Source organism: Sardina pilchardus, chromosome 7, assembly GCF_963854185.1.
Source record: "Sardina pilchardus chromosome 7, fSarPil1.1, whole genome shotgun sequence".
NCBI lineage: Eukaryota > Metazoa > Chordata > Actinopteri > Clupeiformes > Clupeidae > Sardina > Sardina pilchardus.
Genome location: NC_085000.1, coordinates 24,477,707 through 24,503,045, shown reverse-complemented (window position 1 = coordinate 24,503,045; position 25,339 = coordinate 24,477,707). Strand labels below are relative to the sequence as shown.

The following is a 25,339-nucleotide window of genomic DNA, read 5'->3' as shown; positions in this document are numbered from 1 at the left end:
TACTTACAGTACAAGCCTTTTGCCATCTCATCAGCATTTGGTCATTGAATGGATAAGCATATGCTTTACTGATAAAATAATGCCTACCATACCCACAATGACCTGATCGATTTTCCGTATTTTGGCTTTTCCCTGGCACACATAGGCCTATGTCACTGCAGTGCCCATTATTAGCAGGTGCCTCTTTGAGAGGGAGAGAGGTGGAGAGAGAAAGATGGGTTAATATGGTGAGGAGAAAATAGAATGGATTAGTCACTAGTGGTTTTGCGCACAGTAAGATGAGGATGATGATATCCTCATTTGTGATGACTTAGCCAGAGGAGAGAGGAAAGGGGAGAGCTCTAAGATCTTCATCAACTAGATCTAATGAATGATATGAATCAAAACGGATCTGAAGCATCGTTTCAAACCGAAGACCGTTGTTTTTGTCTCTCCGTGTCTTTTTATAGCAGTTCAGCTTTGTTGAGGACAGGACAGGGTGAACTACAAGGCACACTTTTCTTAAAATAATCATAAGGAGCAGCATTTTACTGGGACGCAGGCACACGCACTGTAAATACATGAAAGTGTGGCCAACTCAGCTATCCTTCCTCGCAGATTTACAACGGCAAAAAGCTCGGGTCATTAAATTCTGTTACCATGTGACAGCAGTAATGCACCCACTGTATGGATTTTATGTTAGCATCACCATTAGCCTGAGACACTATATTCATTACGGCTACACTACTACGTAACGTTGCGTCTCTTACCCGTTCTTATGATTTGCCCCTCGGGTGGAAGCGGGTGACTTATTGGGGAGGACTAAAACTAAAACAAGGCCCCTGCAAGAGTCCCAGCGCTGCACTGCGCTGCTGTCACCTCTGGAGTTGGTCTGTTTATTCTCTAAAACCAAACTGAAATATTCTCTTTGGGGCTTGAGGGCACAGGAAGCGAAGAAAAAAAAAGATGTTGGAAAACACAGAACAAACAAACAAACAGAGACAATAATCAAGACCGAAACGGGCAAGTACCCTTCCTCTTGTTCAGGCCATGATGGAATTCCCGAGCCTCACTGCCACTGGGTTGGGTTAAACCGCAGGCATCGCGTCTTGACAAAGTGCTTGCTTACTGTGCTTTGCTGTGCGTATGATCTATACCATGCTACCAAACTGACTCCTACGTGTGTCTCAACTAAACAACAGCGCCGAACGCCCCTGCGCCTTATGATGTATGGGCAGCAGCAGCGCACGTCAGCTGCCTCAAATGCCTTTTATTTCACTCGGCGGGAGGCTATTTCAGGGTTTAAATATAGCCGCACGCACGCGTATGGTGAGCTAATGCCGCTATCGTATGTCTTCATCAGCGGAAGGGGGTATTTTCAAATGCCGATGCAATGAGCGCAAGTTATCCTGAAGATGCACTCTCTCTCTCAAACACATCTGATCTGATGGAGGACGCATGGTGTGGTTGGACAGTGAAGTGGTCGTAAACATGTCCCATGCGATCTGGCCGGTATGTCAATAGCCCATCCTCTTGCAAGGCACTTTACTGACTCTGCTGTGAGTGTGTTTTAATCAGCACCAGGGTATTGTGGGAAATATATATAGAGAGTGAGTGAGAGAATGAGAGAGAGAGAGAGAGAGAGAGAGAGAGAGAGAGAGAGAGAGAGAGAGACTTGGAGACTTGGAAGCTTATGCATGTGTACTTGATGGAATGAAAGAGGTTGGGGGGTGGGAGACCTAAGGATCATGTTGGCCTGCATGATTGAAGATGGATCATACTAGCCAATGACTTTATATTTTATTCATGAAATGCAATTTGCTCCCATTTTGTCTCGCTTTATTTATTTATCATAGCCTTTTAGGTAGGCTTGATAAGGTGACGTGTTCAGGTCGAGAAAAGTAGAATGTTACAGGGGAATTAGATAAAACTTTAAACGAGGTGATTGTACAGTAGCTCGTATTCAAATAAGTCAATGGGCAAAGGGGGTGTAGGGTTGTGGTGGCAATGATAATCCTTTGTGTCAAAGACTAATAGAATTTGGACATCAGCCGTACTATGAATGGTCAGCTTTTTCTGACTGATATGAGATACTCTAAGCCTGCCTTGAAAGAGATAGGTAGGAATTACTCCGCATTGCTTGATTGATGGCGAAATAAGGGCTGTAATATTGCAGGGGAAAGCAATTTAATGTGTAGATCGCGTACTGTCTGAGGCAAGAGTCACTGTCAGAGGGGGTGAAGATAATTTTCGGTCAAAAGGAGGTTTAAGATTCAATCAAGTACTCTCATTAAGGCAAATTTATTCTTCGGCAATAAATGAAATTGCAGTAAATTTAATTGTCTGAAAAATGATGTCTTTATTGAGGAAATTGGCTAGCTTCTATAATGAGAAGATCAGTAGGAGTGAGGAGCGAGATATGATGGAGATCTCTGTCAAGGCAGAGTAGCACTTAATGATAATAAGATATAACACAGACAAATAAATAACACTTAGAGCAAATGAAATGAGGAGTGAAAGGTCGTTTACATGATGCGCTGTGTGAAATACTGTGCACGGCTGCCCCACATTATGACACACAAATAAAATTCTACGCCAGCAGCCTCTACTGCCATATCTCATGCCCAGAGTTGGCCACATTTTGCAGTAAAACGCTGTAAAATATATGTGTTTGGGACATGGATCCAGTGTCACGGCGAGGGCAAACATGGCTCCGGTCTCACGACTCTTCATAAAGCCTGTGTAATATTTTGGCAATTACTTATTGATGGGCTGTGCATCAAATTTTCAGGAGAGGGGATTGGGATTTCATGTTCCTCTTCCAGTTCTTGATAGTCAATTGTTTACACCACCTGCCCCCCTTTTGTCCCTCGGCAATCACAGTAAAATATTCCACCAGCAGCCCAGCAGCACTCTCCGGCTCAGTCTATGAACACAGCTTTGCACCTCAGCTTACCGCTCTGTTGTATTTTCACTAGCATTTTGAAAACACTGCAATGTGGAAAGATTAAATAATTGACCGTTGTTAAGGGAGGAAGGGGAGGGGGGTCATTTAATTACCTTATAATTATCTCATGTATAGACTCAAACTGTTGCTAGGATGCATATTAAGCCAGATGCTCTCACCTATTTCTGAAGGCTGTAGAGTATACTGTACTGTATGTATCTTTTAATTTTCACATCAGACTTGTTTTCTCTAGCGAGGTTCAGATCTCATTAGCTTCACCATATTGCGTCAGTGTACAAAAAAAAAAATGTTATTCCAGCATTTCTAGGGTTGGAGTCCTGTGTAAGATAACGAATAGCTTGCTTAACGAACATACACTTATAGGAGGGCGGGTTTTCGAGCGCCAATATGTCATAAACTGGACAAAGCGCTCATCGCCAGCTTGCATATAAATCAGAAGCGTACTGGACACAGTGCTGGAGTATTGAGCACTCAGTATTTCTCCTGCCTGCATGCTACACTGCCCCCCCCCCCCCCTCTCCTCCATCCCCACTACCACCACCACCACCCCCACCCCCATCCACCCCCTCCCCTCTTCAGTGCTTCAGTGTTTATGCTTCAGTGGTTTGAATTAAACTGCTATCACTGCCGAGGCCCATCTAGGCTAGCTGTCCCTTTTGTGTAGTGGCAGGAAATGGAGGTGGTGCAACAAGCGAGCCATCTTGAATGATTATTGCCAGAAATGACAGCCGCCGTATATGAAATGGCCCTGCATAATATTGTACATTAGGACGGTAATGACCGAAGATGAGAAGCAGGCCACAAATTACCATGTTCGACTGCTTGTAGAGGAATATCCTAAACCTGCTAAATACGTGGATAATTAGAGAGTAAACATACATTTGCAATATTTATGAGGTTTTTTTTTTTCTTTTCAAAAAACAACCTTCTTGAGGACACTGATTCTGCTCATCAACCTGGGTGAATCCCTGAAAGGCCCCTATATTTAACACACTCTGTATAAATGTGTCTGCTTCTCTCGAAACAGACTGCATCTATTCCCCTGGCAGGGTGTGTGTCAGGCCAAAGGAGTGAAAACTCATGAAAAAAGAGCCCTCTCCTCTTAAAGGCAAAGTTTAAGACACATTTTTCATTTCTAGGCTTTTCCACCAGGGCTCCAAAACACTGCATGAATTATGATGGTAAGACTCTTTCATCTTTAAAACAGAGCTGAAGTATAAACATTGCTTGGCTGGTGGCTGGCCCAACGAATGAGGTCACGACTCTGTTACTGTATCATACAATGAACTGCAACTACAGAGAATATAAAAATGTCAATAGGCAAGAAAATACGTCACCCATTACTTAGTCCAGGCCCAGTGTGCAGTAGTGAATAGCATGATCAGCTATCTATGGTACAGTACGCCGGGAGTGGACACTACCACTCTTCTAAAATTAGAGGGGTCTGCATCATGTTCCGTTTCCTCCGTTTTCAAAGTGACATTGAGTCCCTTTTCCCTCCAGAAACAGACCCGTATTTGCGAGGGCCATAAATCACGGCAACAATACCATTTCCAGGGTGATTAGATAGCCGAGGAAGAGTGAGAGGCACAGTGTGGGCTGGACGGTCCGATCAGTGATCTCTCAATAAATCACCCGTTTTGTCTGTTTTTTTTTTTCTGACCCGTTCTAAGGCGGGAAGAATTGTGACATGTGGTGGAAATAAGAGAAGAGCCATAAATGAAATATCACTGTCGCTAGACGCGCTGGAGATGGCAGCTGATGTTCATCTCTGTGGCTAAAAAACCTCGCTGAACACTTCCCCGGCACACATTCACAACAACAACAACAAAAAGCCCACATCAGGACGCGCCGAGAGCACTTGGGGGGGGGGGGGGGGGGGGGGGAACAACAACAAAACAAAACCAAGTGGTGTAGGTAAAGGTACCATACATCAACAGGGGCCTTTCTTGCCGATAAGCTCAAAGGGGAATAGCACCAAATCCTCCGTATTAGAGGCTCCCCTACTGTGAGTCTGTAAGACAAAAGCATTTGAAAAACTCACACTCTCACTCTCTCTTTCTCTCTCTCTCTCTTTCACTCTCTCTCTCTCTCTCTTCTCCTCTGTGCTGGAGAGGAGAGTGTCAGTGGGTGGTAGTGGAGGAGACTCGAGAGAAGAGGGATCAGGTTTTTAAACGGATGTTGAAACCATGATCCCATTGCCATAGTGATGCTGATGAGTAGAGGAAGAGGAGGAGGAGGAGGAGGTGGAGGAAGAGGAGGAGGGGGAGGAGAAGATAATGGAGCCAGGGAAGCATGGGACCATGTCCTAATGTCTCTCTCTCTCTCTCTCTCTCTCTGTTCAGGGTGCTGGGGGTCTGGTGATGGTCTAATATGGAGCGTAAAGAGAGGCGGTACGCTGGGCGTCTGCTGAGGAGCATGCCTCCATGGCTGCCTCCACCACACAGGTGGCCAGTGCAGAGACTCATTGATTGGAAGTCACCTTCTGTCTTTATTATTAATGGACTGTGAGTAAGCGTGTGTTTGTGTGTGTAAGTGTGTGTTTGTGTGCATTTGTGTGTGTGTGTGTGTGTGTGTGTGTGTGTATGAGGTCAGTGCAGAGGCCCAGGTTGTCAGACCCCAGACCTGGCTGCCTGCCCTTTTCATAGGGATGACTGTGCTGAAAGTTTCCTTCTCTCTCAATGGCTATAAACCCTCCCCATCCACAGGAATCCAGCCAAAATAGGCTTTAAATGCGCCACAAGCCTGTTTTGCCATCTTGCACTGCTTACGCAATTCACACATGCCCAATACATCACTCTAATCACTCCATCTTTCCTATCTTTTATGTTCTAACAGTATATAGCTGTATTGCTGAAATATAGCAACGCCGCTATGAAGGCTTCCAAGTCAGACCACTTATAAACTCATAACACCACCGAAAGAATACGAAGAGGATAAAATGTTATTGCGAGGAGAGGAGGCCCCCAGTGGATTATGAGCTTCCTGTCACTCTACTCTACCCTCTGCTGTGGGGTTAAGACACGGCGCGGTGGCACGTCTGCCCGTTACTCGGCCGACCCGCCGGGAGAGGTGCGGGCCCCGGCGAGAGAGAGAGAGAGAGAGAGAGAGAGAGAGAGAGAGTCGGGGGGCTGGAGTTCGGGGCGGAGGGAAAAGACGCCGGCTTTGTCATCTCGGGCGGTGTGCGTGTGCGCGCGCGTGTGTGTGTGTGTGCACACCTCCGCCGGCAAAATAGGTCAGGTCCAGCGCGCAGACGGGCCACAGCGAGGGGCCGTCCGACGGAGCAGAGCCGCCCAATTATTTTTAGACGGAACAAAAAAAAAAAAGTCACCACGCGCGGCTTGAGCAGCAGCCACCAAGTGTGCCAGGTACAGCGGAGCGAGAGTGGAACAATTAACGCCACAGTGCCACATCAAGCACTCACTCTCTCTCTTTCTCTCTCTTCTCCCTTCTCTCTCTCTCTCTCTCTTTCTCTCTCTCTTTCTCTCGCTGACTGGCTCCTGGGTCGTCTCCTCTCGCTATAGGTCGTTTGAAAGCTCACCACTTTGAATGAGCGACCCATGAAAAGATGGTGTTAGTGTACCTGAATGATGCCTCAAAAGAGCTCGGGCCTGTCATTCACTACCTTTGAATAAACACTGAAGGACCTTCTGACATGTGGACAGAGGGCTGCTTGTTTACTCACTCTTAGGAGAGGCTTGTAGGCTGTGATAGGACAAGGCAATAGCCCCAGGTTAAATGCAGCACATGGCTTGCTTTTATGCCCCTATCAGTTCCATCTGGCTGAGCCCAGGGACCTACATGCCAGCTACATGTGTTCAATAGCCTGCTATTCTCCAGGAGCTACGTGCAGTAGAACATCTGTACGACTGTACGGAAGGTTTTTAAACGTGATGTAATGTTTGAATGTGTTTAATGTTATGTATGATCTTTATGCAGTCGGACAGGTGTTTACATCCGTCGCCGCGGCAGTGCAAACTGATTTGGAGCTCTACGCTAAATGGAAATGCCACGGCAACATACAGCGCTGTGTAGCCGTACTGTAAACAGTAGCAAGGTTGCGGTGACACATCCATCTGTTTTGGTCAGGCAACATTCCCGAAAACCTTCACAGGTCAACAAATCCAGTTACCGTAGAAAAAGCCCAATGTCTGCTTTTCTTTAAAGATTATGGATTGTCGGCATATTGTCCGCGCAGGGGCACACAGTGCGCTGGGCAGCACGAGCATGAATTACAACGGGGCTGTTTTGTGCACTTGTATACAAATGGACTTTAAAGCGTCCAGGTGAAAAATGGGCCAACACTCGATCTGACAAACACCGTATTTTTTAAAATGGTGGAATTTATAGTATGTTCCTGCCTATAGCGCATGGCGTGTCATCTTTTGGTGAATTCCCATCTTTACTTTACATGCATGGAATGCATCAAGATGTGATATGTGTGACAGAACTGGATGAAACACAGAGATTGGGCGAATAAAAACAATATGGGGTCATTCCGGGGTGCTCGGAAAAGTGGGACAGATTTATATAGGAAGAAGATGAAGTGGCTGGTTTGATAGAGTGGTTTAGTGGAGAGGTGGATTGTTTTGGTGAGTATTTCCATAACATAGATGTTTGCATTGTTTTAAAGAAATCTGAAATATCCAACACATTGTATTTACAGCACGATAAAACGTTGATGTGTGAGGGATAGATTAAGATTTTGTTTTGCTATTCTGACTCACACCCACACACAAAATCACATACATTGACCATATCCCTACTCGTCTGATTGCGTGTGTCCACTTGGAGCCTGGAGGCCTTGCTTTTGCGAGCTGAAGCTCTCTTTCTCTGAGCACGGCAGATAAATACTTTTTGTTCACTTGGTTAAGATCACTCTCAGTGATTAAATCCGATGCATTGTGTGGGGCAAAGGGATTGGCAGAGAGAAAGGAGAAACAGATGAAGCAGCAACAGCTACAACATTAGTCAAGAAGAAAACATAAGGCAGATTCAAAAGCAGCAAAAAAAACCCTGGTCTATCTGTTTCCATTATATACTATTGTGTACAGTGACATAAATACTCTTTATCGTGACCACATCTGAGATCTTACGTCTGCAAAACAAAGATTTTATGATCTATGATTATAGGAGAAGGCCAACTGAAATGTCTTCGCAGAGTGGGGCATTACGCTTTCATTAGTAAGGGTAATACTCTGCCGTCCATAAACAAAGATGATGACAGCGATAAAAATCAATCTCTGGCACTTTCCAGGGAGCCAAGTCCGTGACCCCTGAGGCTACGTACAGTCAGGTCTCTACCGCACGGCTCTGTTTATGGTCAGCGAGTGCTTCTCGGGATCTCCGACGGGCATTTACAGTACATAGCTACAGTAAGTGTGTGAAGAGGAGCCTCTCTGCACTCAGTCAAAACATGTTTTATTTTTCCATTCTCGTTAAGTCCATCATAGTGCTTCGGTCGCCATTATGTCGAGTAACGGAAACGTTCCGTTCACAGAGCTTACTGTAAAACCGTTTTTCGAAGACTGGTCTAATTTGTAGCCTATTTGGATGTACGCAGCACTATCACGCCCGGAGTATCCAGTTCCATTGATGATAGTGGAAAACTAATTGTTAGAGCATACGCTCCACGAATAGAGCACTTCAATTACGTACCTGGTGACGCCTGACTCTGTATTGGTGTTCTCTATTCTACGTCATAGGCATTCTGTACCCTTGTACTCAAAGGTTTATCTAAAGGAGACTGCAGCAGGTTCCGCTACTTATTTTAATAGATGTTATTGCCGCTGTCCCCTCCGTGGCATGCTTCCAACAACAGGTGAGGGAGCTGCCCTGCTAACAAAGTGCCCTGATGGCAGCGAGCGATCTCCGACGTTAAATAACTCATCGATGCGCCAGGGCTGAATTGGCACACACACACACACACACACATACACACACACTCACAGATTTACTATGGACCGGATGCGAGAGGGCAAAGGGTCTTACCCAACCCCAAAGCAACGGATGCCATTCAAATGAAATAATCAGACTGTGTCAGTGACATTTGTGCTTAGGGCTGTTGTTATGAAGTCCCCTGAGCCTTGTACTGTATTGTTCAAGGACAGACGAGTGTGGGTTTTTTTTTTTTTTTGCTCCCTGCCCCGCCCCAAGATCCTTACATAATCCTCCAGCAGATGGTGAGTGACAGGCCAATACGACTCCACAGAGGAGCAAATGATGCAATAGAAGCAAAGCGGCTTGTTGTCTAGAGGGGAAAAAAGTGGATTTGTGAGAGAATTCAGCCGTAACTGTAACTTCTCTTATCAGAAACTCAGACGGACAGATCATGAGGCATTGCTGTATACTGTAGGTGCTGTGCCAAAGGATCAGACTTGTGTGCCTGGAAATCTGTCACAGTTGACTCTAACTGAGCTGAAGTACTGTAACATGTATTGTAATAACGTCTCATATAACGATCCATTAATTGGTCTGTAATTAATTATTATTGGTCTGTATATGCCAGGCTGAATCAAAACATACTTCATGGGCATAATCACCAGCGCTAAGCCATTGGATATGGACAATACGTGTACTTAAAAAATCGGTGACGTTAGTATTCCTCTGAGCATGTTCAATTATGGAGCAAATGAAAACTGGACTGATTTTCAGGCATTCTTGTTAACTCCAATGCTCCCCCCCAACACACACACGCACACACACACACACACACACACACACACACACACACACACACACACACACACACATACGGCCCATCACACACCTCTTGAGGGCCCTCGCTTCCTTGCTCGGCCAGTTATCTGGGAATAGGCCAAGGTCAGGGGAGTAGCAGGGAAAAAAAGGTAGATATTAAGTCCCATTAATGAGAGCTCTAGTCAGCTGCCGCCAGAGACGAGGTCAAGTAATTGCAAATAGAATCTTGCACTCATTGAGCGGAGTCTCTGGTGAGCCTTTGCCGGCGCTGCTTTGATCAGCATACATTACTCGCAATCTTTCTGCACACTAAGGCTAAAGCGGCACGTTTAACAAGCCATCATCGTGGAGACCGCGGCTCTTCAGCCGGGCGAGGCCGCTGAACCATTAGTGCATCTAGTCGCCGTCTGTGCCCGGTCAGCACAAAACGTGGAAAGAAATATATATATATATATATATATATACTGTATATGGAATGTGGAAAGAAATTAAAATATGCGTTCATTCATTAGAATCATTCATTCATCTCAGAGGCATGGAAACAATGTGGGATTACTCTGCCAGGTTATCTCTGTTTTATCTAGCCAAACTTATGTAAATGCAAATCGAAATGCACGTGAAATAGGATTGTGTAATAGCTTTTTTCTGTATGATTCACCTGTCTCCATGCATGGAAGCCTTCATGAATGGAATGCATGCAGTATTGCGTTAGTCTTTCAGGCAAAATATGTTCTTTTTATCTTTCTCTCTCTCCTCTTTCTCTCTCTCTCTCTCACTCTTTCTGCGTACATCTACACCACAGCACCACCAGAAGCTTTGCATTTCATCATTTGCTCCTCATAATTATTTCCCTTTTCCCTACTTCCCTTCTTCTTCGGAGGTGGCCTTGAATTCCTGCTGACGGAAGAGCTGAGGATAATGAGGTTCTTCTCAACACTTTGTGGGACTACAAGTACTTTTGGAGAGGATCGGATGTTTAACTGATGGCCCCGCCGCTAACATCATCATTACGCCTGGGCCCGAAACGCCGTGTGCCAAAACACTCCAGCTGCGGAGGAATGAGAGTTATCATTTTAAAGCCATTTTTCACACGTTTGGAATTTCTCCTCGGAAGCCAACGCAGTTATCAATAGACAGGGTGATGGCAAGACAAAGACTCTCATCTTCATCTTGTTACCTTAGCACATTAAACATGTCACCATCCCTTGGCCAACTCTTAACAATGTGATTGAATGACCGTCCTCTCCATATATTCCACAGAGAAGAATGCGGTCAGAATTTGAATACATGCCATGAAAGCTGGATTTGCTCAATTTCATAGTTTGAAATGCTGACACAACTTCAATAACTCATCCAACTCATGCGCCTAATCCATGACCATGAGATGACATTTCATAAAAAATGCTTTGCAATTCCACTCTGTCATTTACCTTGCCATTTCACCCAAGAGGAGCTTAGTGTGGTGATGCTATGTGCGTTTCAAAAAGCGCTTATTCACTGGCTCTGCTCGTCACAGCTATCCATCTGCACACGTGTATCCGAGAGATGTGCTCTGCTTTCTTACTGCCTTAGTTTTCCCCAGATGATTTATAGCAGAGTGCCAGCGGAAGACAGGAAAATAAGGGATTTGGGGACAGCATCCATGTTCTCCCATAGTGTTTGTTGCGAGGAGGATGATGTCATTTCGTCTTGGAATGTTCCAGGCCTGCACAGCAGTCTCCATTTATCTGCCTTATGAGAGGTGCTTACACAAACCATGTGATTTCTTTTGGTCTAAAACAGCTCTCAGCATTTTCATACTATGCAGTAGCCTGACTCTCGCCAGACCCTTGTAGTTCCGCCATGCTCCACCAGAGGCGTTTCGCTGAGCTCCACACAAGGGTCTGGACGCGAGGGCAATCCAAACCCCTGCCAGTGCTCAAAAAATGAGCAACCAATCAGGAGCGCCGAAGCGAGTGTTTGATTCAAATAACAATGGCGGCACGCAGCGAGGAGTCTTGTGCTGACATTGATTCTGCTATTTCAACCGTTTTGTCGAATATATCAAGTATTCATTCTTTAAAAGATTAACAGAGAATAGTTTTGAAGACATTTATTGGTGGCAAGGATGTTTTTACTCTTCTTCCGACCGAGTTTGGCAAGAGCTTTATGGTGGTTTATCAAATCACATGCGAGGATGTTTTACAAGGACCCGCCTTCATAAATACATCTCCTATCGAGAAGTCCCAGATCCTTGTGTGAAGCAGACAGCGAACTACAGGATCTGGCGAAAGTCAGGTTAACTATGCAGGACTATTAACTCATTAACTGCCATTGACGTCTTTAAACGTCAATTTAGACACATACGTTGACTGCCATTGACGTCTATAGACGTCAATTGCGTTTTTCAATGGGGATGGCTCCTGGGTGGGCTTGGGAACGATCTGGCATGGTTTCAGGCTTGTAAACAGACTGTACTAGCGATCCGAGCCGCTAGATGGCAGCAGTGCCATTTGGATGATTAGTATCTGCCTGTAGAGCCAACATGCAGGGATGCAACATGCAAGATGCAAGCTAACAAACTGAAGATCGACCACAGTGGATCTAGTTTGCACGTGGTCCAGCGAATAAATATGCTTACTTCTTACATCAAGGATGGAAAACATGTGAACGGTATGATGCATTTACATTGAATATTGCTATATAGACTAACAACAACTTTGCTAGTGCTAGCTTGCTAAGTCTACCGTCCTGTTCAAAGTCTATAGCGACCATCAGAGTCCCTAGCAACCTTGACGAGACTGACGAGATAACAGTGCAATCGTGGTTGACATACTACTGAAACGCTAACGTTAAAAAGTTGATTTTCACAAAAAGATCGTTTTCTCCATTTTTTGGTCAAAAACAGGTGTTTTTAGCAAAACCAACCCATGTTCTACTGACGATAACTAAAGAACGGAAAACGATAGAAACAAACCGTTTTTTCCTGGTGAAAGAAGAGAGTCTACTTTTTCATTTGGTACCCTTGGTGTTTACATACTCATAAATCTCACCGTTCGGTGGATCTTGGAAAAACGGTCAAAATGTTGTAAAACGTCTGGCAGTATGGAGCGCTCTGCACTGAAAATGGCTGGCAGCCAATGAGTTAAGATAAATGTTATATGTACCTCTATTTACATAATGTACAACCAGATTAAGCTCTTCAGGAAAAAAATAGATTGCCGTTATTAACATTAATGGGAATTTGATATTTAAGCCAAGCCAATTTGTCATGAGACTTTGACAGCCATACACAGTGCTAGATCAGTATTATCTCTGTTTATGGATGATCCAAACTGCTGTTGTACATAAATATGCTATAACTGATGAAATGCCTTAGCTCCTATTTAGTGACAACAGCACAATGTGACCATAATTCTTGCCCTCAAGAATCAAAGAAAAAAAACACGGTAGCTATTATACTCCATATAGCTTCATAATCCCTATACAAATGGATGCATACAGCGTGTTTGCTGAAATAATACATCAAGCAAAAGTGAAGTGGAAACCAATTATAGTTATTTCATAAGCCCACTCTCTTCTCTCTCCAACTCCTACCAGATATCAAAAGCAACATCAAGGTGCTCAACATCTAAGCCCTACTGTATATATTATATATATATATATATATAAACAGTAAGACTAAGAGCTCTCTCTGTTTCCTCCGTCTCTCAGCTCAGCCATTGTTTCCTCTGGACTCTGGACCAGGCTCCACCTTAATCAATCAAATAGAGAGCCATCATGCTGTATCAGTAAAACATGAATTCCTGGCTCCGTCGGACACAGTTCATTTTCCCCCCACTCCCTTTCGCCTCCCCACGCCATGAGGCTGCAAGATGGCCGTGCTTCAGTGGCCCCAACGGACGTGTCTTATGACGAGTCACACTCTCAGACTAATGAGCGAGACTTCAGTGCTGGTGGTGCTGCTGATGGGTTTGGATTCGGGGGCGGGCGGAGGAGGGGGGGGGGACTGTGGAGCTGATATTGTATTGCACAGTGTTGCCTCTGCAGTGGAGCTTGCTGTGGAGGTTCCACACTCGCAGCAGTCGCATCCACAAGCGAGCGGCCGTCACGATTCGTGGCAGCACGACAAATTAAAACTCCCACGTCTCTTTCGCACTTCTTAATTTCAAAAACCTGGAGCATGCTCATTTCATTCGCCTCGCTTAAAAAGATTCAGATACAATCCAAGAAAAAAAAAATGAGTAGGTTGCTACATTTGCATGTATGTATTTGTGTTATCGGACACGCACATGCATCTCCTTGAGCCCCTTTCTTCGCTATGCCTCAAATTATATCGACTCACAGCCCCTAAGATATAACCATACCAAGGTCAGGTCCCCACCCCCAGTACACAGTAGATAAAGAAGGAAAAGGAGTGCTTTCTGTGGAAGGCATCCATTAAGACACTGGACACATACTGATTTGTGTTTAATGGACTGGGGGATTGCTATCTTCTAAAAACAAGCGGGATGACTCAGGAGATAATGATCAGGGCGAAGTCTGAGAAACTAGACAGACCCCTGTGTTTGTCTCTGTGTGGCTGCACTGAGCGTGCTCGGCAGACGCCCACAGTCATCCTGCCGACCAAACCTTGTTATGGGAATGCCCATTATGAGCTTCTCTTTACGACCCCCCACTATATAGCATGCTGCCCAACATTTTTAATTGGCTTTGGGATGATGGAGGTCATTTTTATGGCAGTTGTGCAGTTTGTTTTCATGGTTATCCCTTTTCCGTTTAGCTCGTCTTCCATCTTTGTTGCCCCACATTTAGCTTAGAGTCTTCAACTCGGACTTGAATCCTGAAACCTGAATCCTGAGTTTTTTGCATTGCTCTAATCGCTGTGGTTTACCTGATACTGAAAACTGACACGAAATACTGTCTGCTATCTCACATTGTCGCGTGTACTCATCAGCATTCACAGGAATATTGTGCGGTGAGTTCACCCGCACCTGTTCTGCACTGTTCTTCTTCTCATGTTTGCTATATGCCATTACCCAGAATGCCATTTGGAGCGCAATTACGTGCCCACTGAGTGTAAACCGTAAATGGCTCTGAGGTGTGAGCATAGTGGAAGCGTGGGCAGAACGTGTGACAAATGCAAAGAAACCGCTCAGTCAGACGACAACCCTTTAAGTGGCTAATGTTCATATAAAAGAATGTACATAGCACTCAATCTCACATCAACGCATAATGTGTCTGACATTACGTAGCGCTAGAGGTAATTCGGAGCACAGACTTAGCGGCGCTAAAGCAAAAAGCCTGTGACCAAGAGAGGCGTTCACGATCCATTAACAGTCAAAACAGAGATGAGAGACGGCGGCTGACTTACCCTAGAGTCGTCATGGTAACGATGGTGTACCAGAAGGCCGCCGGGATGCTGGTGAAGTTGGTGCCCTTGGTGCCCTTCTCGGCGTAGAACATGACGGTGGCGAAGATGATGATGGCCATGGTGAGGGAGAAGAGCAGGAAGCCCAGCTCCGAGGCGCAGCTCTTGAGCGTGTAGCCCAGGATGCGCAGGCCCTGCGAGTGGCGCGAGAACTTGAAGATGCGGAAGACGCGGAAGACGCGCAGCGTGACGAAGGCGCCGCTCACGTCCTCGTTCTCGGGCATGATCAGCCCGATGTAGTAGGGCATGATGGCCACCACGTCGATGACGCTCATCACCGAGCGCATGAACTTGCAGCGGCTCGGCGCGGCGAACAGCCGCATCAGGTACTCGAAGGTGAAGATCAGCACGCAGGCCGTGTCCATACAAAAGAAGGCCAGCGAGTACTTCTCGCCGCACGGCAGGTCCTTCACCGTGCCCTTGATGGGCCGGCAGGGCACCGTCTCCACCACGTTGGCGATGACCGACACGGCGATGAAGAAGCCCGTGACGTAGTAGAAAACCAGAGCCATGGTGCTCGTGTGGGGGTTCTCGAAGGCCCGCCACAGCCGCTCGCGCGACGTGCTGTTCGGGGGCAGCGGGGCGTCGCCGCCCTCGCCCGCCTCGTTGTCCTCCGCCAGGCGCTCCTGGTTCTCCTTCTTGCGATCGCGGTACTCTTCCATGCAGCAGTCGCCGATAATCTCAGGCACGATGCCGTAGAAGGCCAGCTCCTCGTCGAAGGCCTGAATGCACTCGTGGCGCGGGTAGTGCAGCTTGCCCGTTCGGTAAAAGTTAAGTACGTGGCGAAACATTTCGGGGTCCCTGTCGAAGAAATATTCCTGAGTGTCCTCATTGTAGAAGAATTCCTTCTCCGAACTGCCCAGCAGAGTGTCGGGATATCGGTCGAGCGTGTTTTTCCACGTCTGGAAGCGGAGTCCGCTAACGTTTACAAAAAGGATTTCATCGCTGCGGCTCTTTTTATCTATGGGGGGCTTGGGCATGGTCTTCTTTGCCAAGGGCAGCCAGCCCACCGCTGCTGCCCGGGCAAAGGGGAGCCATGTTGCCACTCCGGCGGCCATTTTTGTTTAGCGATTTTTGTAGCTTGTTATAGCAACGGACAGATAAAGGGAAACAGTGGCGGGGGGCCCTGAGGGGTTGTTTGTGAACCTTTTCGGATCAAGAGGAAAAGGAATGGTACTTCCACAATAATCATTCGAACTGCTGGCTTCCGAACAACAGGCTTTGCTAGTGGTTTTTTTTTTTTCCTTTTTTTTTTTTTCGTTGAGTGCCGTCTCAGTGTCCCAGTCCACTCGTTTTACCTGAGAATGGACATTTGTAGCAAGAGCAGAGCGCAGGGTGAGGAGCAGGAATTTCCATCGTCGACGAAAAAGGTCATGGCCAAACCACTGGAGAATAAGTTCAAAAGTCAAGCCATTAGCTTTTCAAGAAAAAAAAAAAATCTAAAATGACCACAAAAAAAAGAAAACAGAAAACATGTATCCAACAATGGATCTGTACAAGATCACTGTATCATTAATGGATGTCCTTTTAGTGGCGCTCATAGAAGCTTTCCAGACATGGCGTTGTTAATGCGTCTGGCCCTCACTGACTGGCTCCCCTCTCGGAAGACAGATTTGTTGCTGCTCTGTGGCGTTTCAAATACTTATTAAATTGTGTTGATGCTCTCAAAAGTTGCAAGATAGACACATTTTTTTCCTCTTTTGCTTCTCCCTCTTGCGCTTTCACTCTCTCTCTCTTTCTCTCTCTCTCTCACTTTCTCTCTCTCTCTCTTTCCTCGCTCTCCTCCCTCTAAGCACAGCTCTCCAGCTTTGATTATGTGAGTGTCTGATATACTCTCTTCCTGTCTTTGACTGGAGCGTTAGCACTTAGTCCAGTCTGTCGCGTCTACTCAGTTTCAGGCGTTTCTAACGGGGCCTTTGCGAATGGTGCACTTTTGGGCCGTAGGTCCTCCTGCATTCCTTGTATGGTCATCTCTTTACAAACCTGTCAAAACAGACAACACAGGGAACTTAGAGGCTGCACAGCAGTAGCAGCGCACTTGAAGGTCTATCGGAGCCACTCAGACTGCATAAGAGTGGGAGGCATTAAGAAATACAGAAATTCCACTGCCTGCTCCTCAGACCGTGTTTATTCACATTGTGTATATGGAAAGAAAGAGTGCCGTATTCAAGGCAGAGAGAGCACCTTTTGAGTGTCACTTTCTCTTTACTACAAAAAGAACTGCCAGTGATATCATGATCCAAGGCTATGCACACAAAATGTGTATAATTTAACACCACTGACAGGGTTTCTATTCCACTGGCAGATTTCTTTAAATTGCATTTTCAGAGTCTGTTCCACAAAACATTCATCACCATTAGAGAGCATGTTTGACGCTCATTGACACAATCTGTACACCTCCAATGAATTTACTTACAGCAAAAAAAAGTGACACTCAAAAATGTGCTCCATGTGAACCAAAAATATATACACTACAGTACAAGTGCTGAATGTCAACCATCAAGCTAAATCGAACAAGAGAAATAAATTAATGTCTGGTTTGCACAACAATTCTTTGTATATCTCTCCTGTTGCTCTCCAATAAACTGGATAGGCTACAGTAGATGCTGCGTTCACCAGAACATCCCACTGAGGTTCAGTCAATGGAAGTCCATGCACATGCAGTACGGCTACTGGTGCAGTCCTCACCAGTAGCCGCATCACAACTCTGCCGTATCTGTGACAACAAGCCCTAACACAGAGAATACTGAACATGAACAAAAGACAGGTGACCCAGCCCAGACGCCTAGTAACTGTGCAAGGACACCGCATGCGTTCCAGATCAGATAATCAATACTACATTATCCACCACTTCCTGCTCCAGAGGACAATAACATTATCTTCCAACTGCACACCACAAATTAAAACAAGGAGCATAACCACGGACTAACCTGTCATTAACAAAGTTTTGTCCCCACAGCAGAGGCACGGCATGCATTGTATATCCCACACTGTCTTCCTGTGATTTCAAGGTGTAGGCTAACTCCTCTAAATTCTATTCCCAGTTTAAACCAAACCTCCTCGAAACTCTTCATGTTGTATCATGAAAGAGGCTTTAATAAGACAGTGCTTTCCCTCAAATCCCTCGAAATAAAACCTTGCCTGAAGACTCAAATCAAGACCAATCCAGCAAGTGAACAAATCAGCAAATGCACACAACAAAACTGGCAGTCTTTAAGGAGTACTCTAAAAAGCAATGAACTTGTGAATGTGAGACATGCTCAGCACACTTTAGCTTCACTTGAACGCTCTATCGCTCCATATACGTCTTGATAAAATATGAGTTTACCTTCCATCCTAGCTGGAGGAGACGAGGGCGTAGAGTCCGGTGTGCCGTGGGGAGAGGGAAGGGTAAAAAACCAGCGCCCGGTGAACAGGTATGCAGGAGCCCCTCTGCTGCAGTCCAACCATATCGGATACAGGATAGTACAGGAGTGATTGTAATGCTTAGTCCTGGCAGCTCTCCACTCTCTCTCTCTCTCTCTCTCTCCCTCCCTCCCTCTCTCTCTCACTCTCCCTCTGTTTCTCTCTCTCTCTCCTCCTCCTCCTCCTCCTCCTGTTCTGTGCCTGCGCTTGCTCTCCCTCTCTCTCCCTCTCATTTGCTTGCTCAACCCACCACCCTTCTTCTCTCTCTCTCTTGCACTCTCCCTCTCTCTCTCTCTTGAACTCACTCTCTCTCTCACTCTGTCTCTTTCTGTCTCTCATAAATGCACAATAGTGCTTAAGATCTCTCAACAATGCATTACATCCTACATTAGCCTGGAATGAAAGAACGACACTGATGATGATGTTCTGTTCACTATAGGAAAGTCTTCAACGGACTGAACGGACTGGGTACTTTGCATGCAAAACGCACGTGTCTTATTTTAACTTTGACTCAGCTTATTTTTAATAGACACATTTAGATGTGACACACGAGTATAACATATCTGCCTGGGTATACTTTCTTTCGTCCTGGATGTGGCGAGAGAAAGAGGAGGGAAGAACAACCTGCACTGAGGAGGAATTTAAAAATGTCCACAGGCTCTAATAGCAGCAAACGCAGAAAAGAAATAAATAAAGCAAGATTGACTGGCCATTCCGAAAGCACTTAGTGGAGATGGTGTCACGGTTGCTTCCACCACCTCCGAATACAGAGTTAACGGCGGCGGAAGTGAGGGGAGATTCATTGGCTTGGCGCAAGCCTTTGTTTCTCTTTGACTGTGGACAAATAAAGAAAATTAAGGGGTGTCCCCCTCATCACCGACTTGGGGGCGAAATGTCTCCTTTGAGAGGGATGAGAATCACAAGCCAGTGCTGAATATTTGCTCTGCTATACTCTGAATTATTCATGCGGATAAAAGCTGAATTCAGCAGTCTGACACTCATTCATCTGCCATTTACTGCCACCGGATGACATCACTCACAACCAGAAACATGCAAACAGAAGTTATGAATGACTATATGACTCTATATGGGTTCGGCAACGGTATAAAATCCAGATACACTTTTACTGCAGTTTTATATGGGGCTGCTCCTAGATGAAAGTGGACTCCAATTTTCCAAAAGGAAACAACACAAATAATAAAAACAAACGGAGAGGGAATTAGCATTAAGATGTAGTGTTCTCTCTCTCACAAAGACCCTCTGTTCTCTTTGTTATTGTCGGAACTGTGACTGTTCCATTCTCAATATCAATAATTTACAGTGAGTTGCAATGTGGAGCCCAGACAAGCGCAATCAGATATTGACCTGTTTCCCTTTGAAACCATCAGAACAATCTATTAACTCTCCAAACACGTCACCTCCATTCTCACGTCCATCTGAACCTCCGCACGGCATCCCCCAGCTCACTGTACTGTAGGTTGGGGAATTTGTCCTTTTCCAATTCTGTTGTGTTGGTAGTGCTTCAGTGTGTCAGAGAGCCCCCTCATACTGCACTGCCACCAGTAGAGTGTGTAGCTTTGCAAATAGTTAAAATAAAGAAAGAAAGAAATTACAATATGAAGACATGCCTAAAATAATATTGTATTCTCCCCATTAAAAACATGAACATTTTATCTATATTTTATCTATCTGGACTATTTGATGTCTTGTTGGTGTCTTTACTGTACATATGCTTAGCTATCAATATCTGTTATTTAGTAATACTCTGACAAACGGAAAGTTTCATATCAACAAACGCACACGATAACACAAGTTGAAGCGGAAATTGAGTGTCCCTCGGGGTCTGTTATGTACCTGACCGCAATGGACTGTGCACATTATCCATCAATTGGCCAGTAAATCACCTGCATCAACAATGCAATATTTTTTTTCCAACATGAGGTATTTGTTTGACTGAAATACAGAAAGAAAAGAGACAACGCTACTTTTGTTTTGCAGTCTGTATGAAGGCATTAATAATGTAAAGAGTTTGAAAAGATCAGGCGCTGGGAGAAAGCAATGGAATGGAAACATGACAGGGTGTGTGGTGGAGGTAGAGAAAAAAGGTGCCACTAAAAGAAAATGATTAAATGAAAGCACCCCCCCCCCCCCACACACACACACACACTCACACACACACATTTTGATGGGCACATCATGCGCTGAGGTGACCTGCTTTTTTTTGTGGTGAGGTACTGCTGGAGTCGGGTTAGGGCTTTTGCCCTTGTCACTGAGCTCCTCTCACTTCCTGTGCGCTCTCTCTCTCTCTTATCTCTTCCTTGCTCTCTCTCTCTCTCTCCCTCCCTCTCTCTCTCCTCCTGGGACGCTGGTGGCTGGGTCCCACTATTGCCTTTAACTCAATCATGAGGAGTCAGCTCACATCACCTTCACGACCACAGCTCTACAACACACAAAAAAAAACAGCCACATGATGATCCTCAAAGAAATAAAAAGCAGGCAATCGTAATTTCATTAATTACGGTCTCTGGTGCTGCATTAGCCTGCTGTACATGCATGCATTTCATGCAAACACAATTCTAAATGTCTATACTTTTATGTTATGGTATAGAGACATGGGCATACAAGGCAGAAGTAATTACATTAAGGCTGTTTCACTCCAGAACACTTATGTATCATGAACTCACATTACTTCCGTCTATCAAGCATTCAGAAGCATTCTGCTGTTCTGGTGACCCATGTGTGAGACCAAGCATGTACTGAATGAGCAGCAGCCAAATTATTAATGAGAAGTCATATTTGCCACGCCATACTGTATGCTTAAATATTACATGTGCTTAGCATGGCATCATTTCTATGGCATCTAGTTAAAAAAACGATGATTCAAAACAATATTATGTGAGCTCATTACATAAGCTCTAGCGACGCTAGCAAGATGGGACATTTGAGTACCTGACAAGTTAGTCACTAGACGTAGCTTGTAGTGTCTGTAACATGTTTAATTTATCCAATTCTTTTTTATATAAATGATATAAGAGAAGGTGTAAAAAGCCTTACAAAAAAATCTCACCTCACTGCTACACGTCAGCATGGTCCACACACCAAAAGCCAAAAAGCCATTCACTGCATTAACAGACACTTCACACAACCCAAAGCAAGGGCATTTACCAGGAGAGGACACAATCTTTATGAGCCATGACCCTTTGCTGATGAGCTAAACCAAACCTCATTCCACTTTAATTTAGTCAGTGTCTTTAATAATGTCATTGTCATGGAGCACTTAAGAGAAGTCTCAGTTCAAGCAGTTAATGGCATTGGTGTACATTTTTCATCATAAACCTAATCTATGCACTATATACTCAATATTAGCATACGTGAGAAAACACTGTGGAAAAAGTTTGGCGGTACAGTATAAGGCTGATGGCACAGGAAATTCCCAAGAGCACTGTCTGCAGCTCAGGATCTAGCTTCAAATTATGATGTTTCCTTTTTAAAAATCAATACGAGATGTTTTGTCCTCCTAAATGGCCAAATATAACACCACCTGAGTAGTCTGACATCTGAGAGAAAAATGGATGGGGGTACGATGACCTAAAACCTCAATTCTACTGCTTAGTTTCTTGTCGTTTTAAGAAGCTACCACCTTCCTCTGTGAAAAATGTGGTGTGGGTGAACCATAATTTAATTTTGATAAATTATATATGAAAAGGGCACAAGGAATCTGACCCAAAACATACGAGTTAAGAGTGTTTAAATATGGAGTGGAGCAGGGAGGTTCAAATTGCATATGACAGCCCCCTTAAAATTCAGCACACAACCTCCCAAAACGACTCATCCTCTGGGAGAACAACCAGCAAAAACACTAGCCCATTTATATGACATCTGCCAAGTTCTACCTCAGCTTTCAAGACACATTGCACACAAGGACTAAGAAATATTATTGTACTGTATTCTTCCCTTCATGATATATGGGACAGAACCATTGGTTCATATGATAACAAATACCTGCAGCTGATGTGACAGTAACACTGAACGATGCATTTGTATGAATTCTCCATGCTTAATGCGACCCAGTGTGTTCCACTGCTTGGAAGTAGTTCTGACCCCCCTCTGTCTTTCACCAAAGAGTCAGGTGCCTGAAATGTTTTGGTAGCTAATTTAGTCCACTGATGACTGAGTGGTCATTAATATAGTTTATGGCAGCCTACGCCACTTACAAAACACACTCCTGATCTCCACATCAAGCCTTACAAACATGATAGCCTGCTGACAAATATATAATAAACAATAGCTTGGAAGAGCTCAAAGAAGTATGCTACCTCAAATTAACTTTTGTTTTGCTAAACAACACCTAATTCTACCATATTAACTCTAGGCTTGAGGAAGACCCTCCCTCTTATAAGAACACAACACAACACAACACAACACAACACAACACAACTTGTGCAGTCATTTTCCTCTAGGTAAAACAAGATTTCCCAAGAACCTCAAATAGATTAGCATGAATGACTGAAACAACTAAATCACTTATCCCGAGTGGTATCTTAATGACTGCTGACATCTTTTGCCATGGTGCTCGCTTTTGGCATTAAAATATGAAGAATCCATTACTTGTGCTGAAAATGTTACATGACTAATGACCAAAGTTACCAGTCCAGAACCAAATGCTGATTGGCCGTATACCCTTGCATGATCAAAACAACCTTAAAGGAAACAAACTTCCTGGGCCTCAAAATAGTCACTGCTAACATGCGGTGATGATGCCTGTGCCTTAACGTCTGACCCTGGTGTCACCCTCCCTCCACTGGAAGGCTTTTGCATTATTTGCTAGCAGCTTTCACAGCGTCCCACAGCACAGACGTGGTGAAGTGTCTGTCTACAGCAGCATGGAGCGCAGGAGGAAGACTCTCTGCTGCTGCACTTACAGCACTGCGGGCTGACTCTTCCTGCGTGCCTTAAATAGGCTAGTCGGTGTCTAATTAGTGATTTAGGGCACCTGTCCCCACCACTGTGCACTACCCGGTGGGAGCACGTGTTGTACTTCTCGGGAGAAATATTGCTACAGTACGTCTGTGACAAATCGAGAACATTGTAAAACACTTTCTGTCTGTTAGCATGTTTTAGCATGATGCGCAGCATGTTGCTATAAAAACATTAAGAGCTCTTTATGGGAACTTTGTTTGACTGAAAATGTGAAAAGAAAAATGCAGATAGCACTGCGGACTTGGTATATAGTTAAGTCCATACTGCAATGCAGTTAAATGTACTGTACAGTTTGATTGAACATGTGTGCAGTCATTAAATTAATGAAACAACAGTGAGTGAATCTTATGTTTTATTTTTGAGAGAGGAGCTCGGAGGAAGAGCTAAGAGACATTTTTATGAGCGAGTCTAATTCCTGCTTCCCCCGAGAGCCACTTCATCAGCAAGGTCAGTAGTCTCCATTAGTGCCAGTCAAGAGCCAGTTCCACACGTCACACACACGTACGCACGCACACACGCGCACACGCACGCACGCACGCGCACACACACACACACACACACACACACCACACACACACCACACACAAACACACACACACACACACACACACACACACACACACACACACACACACACACACACACACACACACACACACACACACACTTTGAAGCTGTGAGATACAGTCTCACAGATAACAAAACAGTCCTTCAGTTTCAACTCTGGAAAAGGAAGCCAAAAATGCAATTATGGCAATGGTCCTTGGAGGGTAAAGTTCAGAATCCTATAAAGTTTTTTGACTTTTAAAATAGCATAACAACCGAAGGGACAAAGGAAAGATGTTCTCCATTATGCTTAAAAATGTAGACATTTTCCGGCCTTTTAAAATTTGAATTAGGCTATAATCTGTTATTATACAGTAGACAGAGATTTCAGTAGCAATGAGAGCAACACAGCCTCCAGTAATCAGTTATATTTTAAGTGACAGTGTGAATGTAAATATGATCATCTGCCCTCTAAACTAGGGGTGTCAGACTCATATTATGATATTAGGCAGCCTGATTTGTTGGAATAAGGTTTCATGGGGGCCCTCATCGTCATGGTCATTATTTGCAAGGGGACCAGCAAGGCTATTGCTGCTTGATGATGATATAGCCTACTCCCAGTCCCTTACCACACCCACTAATGAATAAACATGCATACAGGTTCATCGTGTGTTGCTGTCATATGCTGCTTTTCCTGTCTTGGGATACCCTACCTTCCATTTAAATCTCTTTTTTTAACAGCAAGGAGAATACTGTATGGCCACTGGGCTGCATCTTTGGCATCCCTGTTCTAAACTCTAAACCTAAGGCTAACATTTAAGCTTTCCCAGGACTTAGTCTCCTAAGCTACTTGAATATATGTCACCATGAAATACTGTATCTAAAAGTTAAAAATCTTTTTATTGTGCTGAATAATCTCATTGAAAGCTTCAATCGGTGGAAGACCATAATATCATCTAAGCACCATAATCACATCTCTCTGCTTCTCTCTGGAGATGATGTGTGATGTTGGATGTTGCCATGACGTTAAAGTTAGTTGAAGCTGTAATTGGAACGATATGTTAGAATAGAATAGAATAGAATATATACTTTTTTGATCCCGTGAGGGAAATTCAGTTCTCTGCATTTAACCCAATTTAACCGAATTAGTGAACACACAGCACACAGTGAACACACAGTGAGGTGAATCACACAACCCAGAGCAGTGAGCTGCCTGCCCAACCAGCGGCGCTCGGGGAGCATTGAGGGGTTAGGTGCCTTGCTCAAGGGCACTTCAGCCGTGGTGGACTGGTCGGGGATCGAACCGGCAACCTATTGTTTAGCTAATGTTTAGCATTTAAGACTAAATGTAG

The 25,339-nt window shown here is 44.7% G+C and overlaps 1 protein-coding gene across 2 annotated transcripts in view; it reads right to left on the bottom strand.

Annotated features, from left to right (window-relative positions):
* kcnd1 (potassium voltage-gated channel, Shal-related subfamily, member 1) overlaps positions 1–18,495 on the bottom strand; it is a 44,112-nt gene extending 25,617 nt beyond the window's left edge. The window contains exons 1-2 of one of the 2 annotated variants that reach the window (XM_062541429.1): positions 18,385–18,495; positions 15,000–16,441 (exon numbers count right to left, since the gene is read on the bottom strand). In XM_062541429.1, coding sequence (XP_062397413.1) covers positions 15,000–16,114 — 1,115 coding nt within the window. In that variant the 5' untranslated portion in view covers positions 16,115–16,441; positions 18,385–18,495. Of the gene's footprint in view, positions 1–14,999; positions 17,040–18,384 lie in introns of both variants that reach the window. The other variant, XM_062541428.1, reaches the window with a different exon arrangement.
* Positions 18,496–25,339: the final 6,844 nt, after the last annotated feature.